At 65.1% G+C, this 9,342-nt stretch overlaps 1 protein-coding gene across 1 annotated transcript; it reads left to right on the forward strand.

Moving 5' to 3' along the window:
* Positions 1-732: 732 nt before the first annotated feature.
* Positions 733-8,048, forward strand: DUSP8 (dual specificity phosphatase 8; the record flags this gene model as incomplete). The annotated part of the gene is made up of 6 exons (XM_080701231.1): positions 733-963; positions 2,442-2,580; positions 5,551-5,717; positions 6,341-6,500; positions 6,660-6,783; positions 7,019-8,048. 6 exons carry the CDS (start codon positions 733-735, stop codon positions 8,046-8,048), a joined length of 1,851 nt encoding a protein of 616 aa, XP_080557357.1.
* Between the last annotated feature and the right edge of the window lie 1,294 nt (positions 8,049-9,342).

Below are 9,342 nucleotides of genomic sequence, written 5' to 3' on the forward strand. Positions count from 1 at the left end.
AGCACCCTGCCCCACGTGCCCCCTAGGGGCCGGGCCACCCTGCCCACCCATCCATGCAGCAGGCAGCAAACCTCAGCTTGCAGGGGCGGGCCCATGAGCTTAGTGGCCTTGGGGGAGCCCCGTGGCTACAGGAGGCAGCCCAGCCTCTGCCACCCACCAGGGTTGGGATTGTCAGCTTGGGAAGCTGCCCTGGAGATGAGGCTCTAGGGATTGGCTGCATGGCCCCGTGCCAGGGAAAGGAGGGCAAGTCCCAGGGCAGCTAGCCGGGCAGAGGGCAGAGGACTGGGCCGCGAGGGGCAAGCCCTGGCCCCCTGCTTTGCTTGGAGTGGGGAGATGAAGAGGCCTTTGGAGAGAGGTTCTGGAAGGCTTGTGGGCATCCCAGAGCCCAGAGGAAGGACCCCTGGGACTGTCCAGCCTAGGACCCTCCCTCCTGGGCCCCTGGCCGCGTCCTGTACACCAGCTGACACCAGGAGCTGGCAGTGTAGGGCAGGATGGGAACCCTCCTGTATACTGGACCAGTGATGAGACCTTGACTCCCTGGGAGGAAGGGCCCCTAGACCCTCGCCAGGTCACAGGTCCAGGCCTGCGGGGCTGGTGCTGCTGCCCCAGGGCCCGCAGTGCTCTGACCCGCTGCTTCTCCCCAGGTCTGGCACCATGCACTAGGGACCTTGGAACGCCGCAGGCCACACCCGCCTCGCTCTAGGGGTCCCCTCCCCACTGCCACTGCCCACCATGGCCGGGGACCGGCTGCCGAGGAAGGTGATGGACGCCAAGAAGCTGGCCAGCCTGCTGCGGGGTGGGCCCGGGGGGCCTCTGGTCATCGACAGCCGCTCCTTTGTGGAGTACAACAGCTGGCACGTGTTCAGCTCCGTCAACATCTGCTGCTCTAAGCTGGTGAAGCGGCGGCTACAGCAGGGCAAAGTGACCATCGCCGAGCTCATCCAGCCCGCCGCGCGCAGCCAGGTACCTGCACCTGCACCCACGCCACCCGGGGCTGGCCGCCTCCCAGCCTGCCCTGCAGCCTCAGCGTCCAGAGCTGAGCTCCCAGGCTGCACAGGGGCCCTCCGATGGGGCATCCCCCTTACTCTGCCCTCGAACCCAAACTGAGTGCCTCTGCAGGCTGGATAAGGCAGCCCCCTCCACAGAGGCCCTCCCATGCCTCCCTTCTGTTTGGTCCCCACTCTGCTTTGGCTTATGGCGGTGGGCTTGCCTTAGTCTCCCCACACACAGGGCCCTCCTGGAGCAGCGTTGAACGGCTGAGGGAGGTGGCAGACACTGAGCAAATCACAGAGGGGCCGTGCAGGGAGGGGCACTGGGACGGGGACAGCTGGTGCTCCCCCCCCCCCGCCCCGTTGCTGTGGGGGCAGGAGGGGGGTCAGGGCGCTCACACTGAGCTGTCCCGCCCCTGGCATCCCAGTTCGTCCCCCACATCCTGGAGTCTTCGGCCACCCCAGAGTTCTGTCAGTGGCCCCAGGAATGTTCATGCCAGAAAGGACAGCACATTCCTCCCCAGGACCACAAGCTAGCTCAGGGAGGGGCCAGCTCAGCACCAGCCCTCCCACCGCCTTAGGCTAGGGAGCGTGCCTGTAGCCTGGAGGCTTAGGGAGGGTCTCCTGCCCGCATCCCTTCCCCCAGGTGGGAAACCGCTTGTCGGGAGTCCCCCATTCCCAGGCCAGAACTGGCTCCCTCAGCGCCAGAGAGGGGAATCCGGTGATTAATCACCCCCAGCAAGGACTCCAGGCCAGAGTGCAATCCCATTGGCTGCTGGTGACATCATCCAGCCTGGGGTTGGCGGCTCAGCTGGCTTAAGGGCTGAGTGTGCTTGGGGGCTGGACATCAGCCTGTCTAAGCAAAAGCCACTCAACATCTGCGCCGAGGCTGGCTTGGAGGGTGGGAGAGAGGGCAGGATGAACCCCAGCTTGCAGCTGCTGCCCCCTACCTGCCCAGATGGGCTCCCGCCGTGGCCCCCAGCTCCTCATTAGGACTGGAAGGGAGGTTGGAGAGGCCTGCCAGCTCAGTAACCAGCCACCGAACCCATCCCAGACACGCCCCGTTTCTAAATTCCCGAAATGAGGCCCCAAGGGTGTGTTTCTCTTTGCCTTAACCACCTGAGCAAGCCCACCCAACTCCTGGACATGGACACCCCCAGCGCCCATTCCTTCCACTCACGTGAGTGGGGCACCCCCATCTCCCTAGATGTGATGCCTGCTGTTTGGCTATGGTGTTTAGTACCTGTCCAGGTGGGAGCACACCTGTGTATCCAGGCAGGAGAGGGCGAATGCGTGAGGCATATGGCCGGCGCCTGCCCTCCTCTCCAGAAGGCAAGGTGTCAGCAGCCCCGCCTTCCTGCCCCCTGACCCTTTGCTCTCCTGGGCTGCAGCAGGGCCTGGGCAGCCGGGAGGCGCCTGCAGTGCCCTGACCTCTGCCCTCGTGGCCCCCAGGTGGAGGCCGCAGAGCCGCAGGACGTGGTGGTCTATGACCAGAGCACACGGGACGCCAGCGTACTGGCTGCAGACAGCTTCCTGTCCATCCTGCTCAGCAAACTGGACGGCTGCTTCCACAGCGTGGCCTTCCTCACAGGTGAGCCCAGAAGCCCCGGCCAGGGTCGCCGGACACCCTCTTCTCCCTTGCCCTCTCCCCCATCTGTGCACTTGGCTAGGGTTGGGGATGCCCAAGGAGGCCAGGGGCTGCAGAGCGGGGGATCTCAGAGTTCCTGGGCCACCCCTCAGGACCCTGGTAACGTAGGCCACCCACACTCAGCAGGTGACACCGGGAAGACATGGGCACCAGCAACCCCAAGGCCACTTCTGGCAGAGCGGGGCAAGCGCTTTGGCAAAGGGAGGCCTCTGGAGCTCTCCTCCCTGGAGCTCTCCTCCCTGGCCTGGCTCCGGGTCAGAGGGAGGAGGCGGGCCACCCCCTGGGAGGCCATGCCTGGACCAGAAGCCTTCCGAACCAGGGGGATGGCCCTAAAAGGCAGTGGACCACAAGTTGCCTAGCAACAGCCTATTGCCGGTGGCTGCTGCCTGGGGTCCAGCAGAGGGACCCCCAGGGTTACCAGTGCTCCCGAAGCCAGCTGGCCAGCCAGCCTTTGTGCTGGAGCCTGGGAAGCCCATACACACACCCAACTGCCCACACCCACAGTGGCCAGAGGGCTTTCACGGAACTCACAACATAGGGAGGTGGGCCGGGTCCCAGAGGAGCCAGGCGAAGCCGGCCTGTCCCTGGGATGCCCACTCTCCCTGCCTGGGGCTGGGGTTCTTGTCAGGGTTCTTGCCCCCTCTGGGTACCACAGTGCTGTGGCGGCCAGGTGGGGCGAGGAGTGGGCCATTCTCTAGGAAGGCTGCTGGGCAGGCCTCCCGAGGTGTCCCTGCGAGGCACGTACAGCCAGTGAGGTCAGAGGGTGTCTGCACTTCTGCATCAGCAGCTTCGTGTGTGCAGATGCCCCCACTCCAGTGTCCACAGAGATCCTCGGCCCGGCTGCTGGGGAGAGGCAGGGAGCCCAGAGCCTGGAAGGACCACCCTCCCGGAGACCAGGGCCTGGCGCCGTGTGGGGGCTAGGGCTGCTCACCCAGCACCAGGAGGCTGTGCCTGGCACCTGGCCCCTCCCGGCTCTCTGGGCACCCCTGCTCTTCCTGTCCTGGGCATACATCCCTGCAGCTTGCATCTTTATCTCCTTTTCTCCAAGGGCCAAGCCAGGAAGGAGCTGTGGCCCTATGCTATGAGATAGGCTCTTGGTGATACCATGTCAAGACAGCCTCCTGGCCTTGCCACAAGTTGCCAACCCGAGGGGGCACAGCCCCCCAGCCCCCCGGAGCTGGCCCTGCCCTAAACAGTGAGATTGGGAAGGAAAGGGCGAGTGGGGAGGGTACACTGCCCACCCACCCACGATGGAGTCACACAGCACAGCCGTGCTCCTTGGCTTGCTGGTTGAAGACCTCTGGGAAGTCTCTGGGAAGAATGGTGGGGAGAGCTCTGATGGAATTCACACTTCCATAGGATACTTCTAGGCAGGCTGTAGAGAGAGCAGAGAGGGGCTCAAGATCCCCAGGAGAGAGACAGGAGGAAGAAGGGCCCGTGCTCTAGAGAAGGGGCTGCAAAGAGACCCTGCCCTTCCCCAGGCTTCTGGCCTCTGCAGGCACCTCCAGGGGTCCCCCACGGGCCTCATAGCACGCCGCTCAGCTGCCTCGCAGGGAACCTGTGAGCTGTAGCGTGGCTGGTACCAACATGGCCAGCTTCTTCCCGAACAGCCAGAAGCTCCCAAGGAGGAAACCCTTTCTCCTCCATGGTTGTTTCTCACTCCCTCAGCCAGGAGGTCCCCCATCTCCCAAAGCCAAGCTTGCTTTGGCGTACAGGGAGCCCCCACGCAGGCCTTCTGGGGGGACATCACACCTGCTCTGTGAGTCGGGCCAGGGATGAAGGCAAAGGCACCAGGTCCCTGGTCCCTCTTCTGCACAGATGTCCCCGGAGCCTGAGACCCCAGCCACACTTCCCTGCCTCTTCCCAGAGGATGGGGGCTGAGCTGTGGCCTCAAGCTGATGGTTTGACTCGGGCCAGAAACAAGAGCCCGTTTGCCACAGGGGCCTGTCAGCCCAGACCCGCGGGCAGCCCTGGGTACTGCTGGACAGGCCTCGCCTTGCTCTGCCAGGAGCTGGTGGCAGGTGGGGTGGGGCGTGCTGCCCAGTTTCTGGTGAGACTCAGCAGGCCCCCAGGCAGGCCAGGTGTGGCCAGGGCCAGCCTCACACCTTCATGGTCACCCAGCAGGCCCCCAGGCAGGCCAGGTGTGGCCAGGGCCAGCCTTACGCCTTCATGGTCACCGTCTCCTCTGAGCCTCCCAACAATGTCGTGTGGCAGGCAGGACAAGGAAGCGGGCCGGAGGTGCCACTGAGTCAGACAGACATGCCAGAATTCAGCTCGTGTCTCTCCAGCCAGCCGCTGAGGAGCCTCTTCGCCAGACTAGGGCCCTGGATGTGGGTGGGTGTGTGCGGGAGGCAGCAGAGCACACGCCAGTGCAAAGAACGGCCAGGGCACTCCCCGGGCCCGGGTCTCTCCAGCTTCTCTGCTGTCTCCTGCGGGGTGGAGTGGAGCCATGACCAGACCACAAACACCCCTGCAGGCCGGGCCAGTTCCAGTGGATGAAGTCAGGCCTCAGGCAGGGAGGGCCCTCAGGAGCCCTCACCTCCCGCGCCTGGCACCGGAGCCCAGCTGGCGGCGTAGCAAAGCATTGCATCAGGCAGGGGAGGGGCTCCCCTCCCCAGCTGTGTGGCCCCTGCCCTCAGCAGGAGACCCCGCTGAGGTCTAAGCCAGCTGGCCACCTCACCCCCACGTTTATGGGCATCCCAGCAGCGTCCTCAGTGGGCTAGCCCCTAATTAGCGTGCGGAGGAATGTGGGCGTCGGTGCCGGCCCACGTGCTGAGGGAGGCCTGCCAGCTGGAGGCTGGTGCTGGCCTGGCTCGGATTGGGGGCAGCCGGGTGTGATCCGGTGCCCAGGGCTCATTCGTCTGCCGCAGCTGGCCAGCCCACCTGACGGCCTCCCTGTGTCCGCTCCTGCAGGGGGGTTTGCCACCTTCTCCTCCTGCTTCCCCGGCCTCTGCGAGGGCAAGCCTGCTGCTCTGCTGCCCATGAGCCTCTCCCAGCCCTGCCTGCCTGTGCCCAGCGTGGGCCCGACCCGCATCCTGCCTCACCTCTACCTGGGTTCCCAGAAAGATGTCCTGAACAAGGTGTGTGCCACCAGGGGCTCTGGCGGGCAAGAGAAGGCGACAAGGCTTTCAGAATTAGCTCCTGGGGTGGTCTGGGGGAGGAGAGGTTGATGGAGGAGCCAGGGGTGGGAACACATGGGGCGGGGCCCCAGAAGACCCAGGCCTTCCAGCCCCCACAGGGACCAAGGCAGGGTCTGGGGCGGGACCGGCAGGGCTGGGTGGAGAAGCAGGCTCCCAGCCCCTTCCGTGGCAGAGCCTGAGCCCGCGTGCCAAACTGCTGATGTCACTGGGTCCCTGCCAGCCCTGAAAGAATCCCGTGTTTTAAAAATGGTGACGAGGGAAAAGGCTTCAGCCGCCGCCCAGCAACCCTGACATTCCTGGAAGCCTACCGCCAGCCCGTGGGTGAGGCAGCCGCGGCCCACCAGCCCCCAGCCCCTGTGCAGGGCCTGTGGGCTCCAGGGCTGGAATGGGAGGAGGCTCCAGGCAGGATCCAGGACAAACAGGCCCCGCTGGCTTCCAGGCTCCCGAGCATCCCAACGCTCAAGTCCTCGGGACTACAGAGAGGAGGGCCCCTTCCCTGTCTCCCCACCAGGGGGCTCCCCTCTTCTCTGCCGTCCTTCCAACCTGTCTTCCTTCCCCTCCAGGATCTGATGACCCAAAACGGAATAAGCTACGTCCTCAATGCCAGCAACTCCTGCCCCAAGCCGGACTTCATCTGCGAGAGCTGCTTTATGCGTATCCCCATCAACGATAACTACTGCGAAAAGCTGCTGCCCTGGCTCGACACGTCCATCGAGTTCATCGGTAAGGCGGGGGGCGGGCTGGGGGGCCAGGCACTGTGGCCGCCGGCCCGGGGCCCTGGGAAGGAGCCAGAAGGGCAGCGTGTGCTACCTGGGGCCGGGAGGGGCCGTACGGGTTCTGCTCTCACCGGCCCCCACGGCCCACCCGCCTGCCCGCCTCCAGATAAAGCCAAGCTGTCCAGCTGCCAGGTGATCGTCCACTGTCTGGCTGGCATCTCCCGCTCTGCAACCATCGCCATCGCATATATCATGAAGACCATGGGCATGTCCTCTGACGACGCCTACAGGTACTCTGCCCTTTCTTCGGGGGAGGGGGGGTGCGAGTTGCGGACTCAGCCTCCGGCCCTCTCCACCCACTGCACTAGAATGGCCCAGGCGGGGGCCTTGGCAGGGAAGGGAAGGCCTGAGCCAGGCCCCGGCCCAGCTTAGCTCGTGTGCCCAAGGACGGCCCGGCAGCCAGGCTGGCTGGGGAGAGGCGGCAGCCCGGCCTGCGGAGCCCCTCTCTGAGCTGTCTCTCCTCAGGTTCGTCAAAGACCGGCGCCCGTCCATCTCGCCCAACTTCAACTTTCTGGGCCAGCTGCTTGAGTATGAGCGGAGCCTGAAGCTGCTGGCCGTCCTGCAGAGCGACGCGGCCCTCCCCGGGACGGCAGAGCCGCCCCCGGGCCCTCCTGCAGGGAAGCCCCTGCCCCGGCTGCCACCACCTACCTCAGAGAGCGCTGCCACGGGGAGCGCAGCGGCGGCCACCGCTGCCGGGGAAGGCCGCACGGGCTCAGGCTCGGAGGCACCCACGCCCACTGGGGCGCCGGCCACCAGCATGCTGCAGCAGGGCCTGCGCGGCCTGCACCTCTCCTCGGACCGCCTGCAGGACACCAACCGCCTCAAGCGCTCCTTCTCGCTGGACATCAAGTCTGCATATGCCCCCAGCCAGCGACCGGAGCACCCGGGGCCGCCTGACCCCGGCGAGGCCCCAAAGCTCTGCAAGCTGGACAGCCCGTCAGGGGGCTCGCTGGGCCTGCCCTCGCCCAGCCCTGACAGCCCCGACGCAGCAGCACCGGAGGCCCGCCCGCGGCCCCGCCGACGGCCACGGCCCCCAGCCGGCTCCCCTGCGCGCTCCCCCGCACACGGCCTGGGCCTGAACTTCGGAGACGCAGCCCGGCAGACTCCACGGCATGGCCTCTCCGCCCTGTCTGCGCCCGGGCTGCCTGGCCCAGGCCAGCCGGCTGGCCCTGGGACCTGGGCACCACCGCTGGATTCCCCGGGCACTCCGTCGTCTGACGGACCCTGGTGCTTCAGTCCTGAGGGCGCGCAGGGCACAAGCGGCACTCGGCTCTCAGCCTTTGGTGGCGAACTGCGGCGGCGGGAGACGCGGGCTGAGCCCCGGGAAGTGCGGACCGGCTGGCCGGATGAGCCCGACACGCAGTTTAAGCGGCGGAGCTGTCAGATGGAGTTCGAAGAGGGTATGGTGGAGGGTCGCGCCCGCGGCGAGGACCTGGCTGCTCTCAGCAAGCAGGCCAGCTTCTCGGGCAGTGTGGAGGTCATCGAGGTATCCTGACCCCTCTGCAGGGTCCCCGTGCCCCCCGGCTGCCCCCGGCGCCCCCGGCTGGGCTGCCAGTGGCCGGGCCCAGTATAAATATATATTATATATAATGCAAAGAAAGGTAAATGGTTTTACTGCGATTTTTATCGAGAAGTAAATATTTCATTTTTTTATTTATTTAAGCTGTTCATTTTGGCAGTGATCTGGCGACAGTGCAGGGCAGTCCGCAAAGCTCTATTTTTACTGTCTGGTATTTAAACTGAAACACACGTTTCTAAGCAATATGAGGCCACCTTCAGTCTCAGGCTGGGGTGCCAGGCCTGGGCCCCCCCCTCTCTTTTCTCCCTCCCCCAGGAAACTGCTGATCTTGCAAAGAGGCTGCCAAGCTTTCTTGCACTTTTTATGTAAGAAAAGGGGGAAAAAGGAAAAAAAAAATGTCTTTGCCACAAACTGAGCCGCAGAACCTCCCTTCCCTCCCCCAACCACCTCCTCTCCTCCCCCTCTCCCTCTCCTCTCCTTTCTTGGGCTCTGCACCAAAGCCATAGGTGGGGGAGGGTGTCCCCCCAGGAGGCATTGGAGCCCGCCAGCTTCAGGTACCAAGCTTGGTGGCTTGAGGGCTGCCCTTGCCTGTTACCCCAGGGCTGTCCCTGGTAGGCGCTGGTGGGCACTGGGCCACCGGCACCTGGGCTTTCAGAGGGGTATGGTGAAGGGGGCTCGCTGGAGTCAGATGAGGCTGGCCCAGGGAAGGCAGGGGACCACTCCTGCCCAGGTGAGGTCCAGCCTCTCAGAATGACCCAGAGAGCCCATTTGGAGGCGGCTGCGCCCTTCTCCTCCCCAAAATGGGGGTACCTCGGAGCCCCCTGTCCACGGGAAGCACAGCAAGAAGAGCTAGGTGGGAGCAGCCAGTGTTGGACAGAGCGAGGCCAGCCCCGGCCACTCCACTGGGCGGAGGTGAGCTCTGGCCCAGGGAGGAAGAGGGGCTGCACTCAGGGTCTCGTTCTGGGCTCTCCCACCCAGACCCGGGCTGGACTGCGTTTCAGGTGTGAACCTCAGGTGAGAGTCTGCACGTCGGCCTGTCTTGCACAGGGAGCCAAGTACCTGCCAAACCCTGTGCTTCCCTGGGGACAGGGATCCTTAGCTCCAGGCACAAAAACTGAGGCTGGAGAAGCTCCCCTCTCCCCGACCCCCACAGGGGCCTCTCAGGAGAGAAAGCCCCTGTGTGCCCCATTCCTGGGGCACTCTCCCAAGTATCTTCAAGGTGGCATGCCAGCCCCACCCCCAGGTGGCGTTTGGGCCAGGAGGACCAGCC

This window comes from Muscardinus avellanarius (assembly GCF_963383645.1).
Source record: "Muscardinus avellanarius genome assembly, chromosome: 1".
Taxonomy (NCBI): Eukaryota; Metazoa; Chordata; class Mammalia; order Rodentia; family Gliridae; genus Muscardinus; species Muscardinus avellanarius.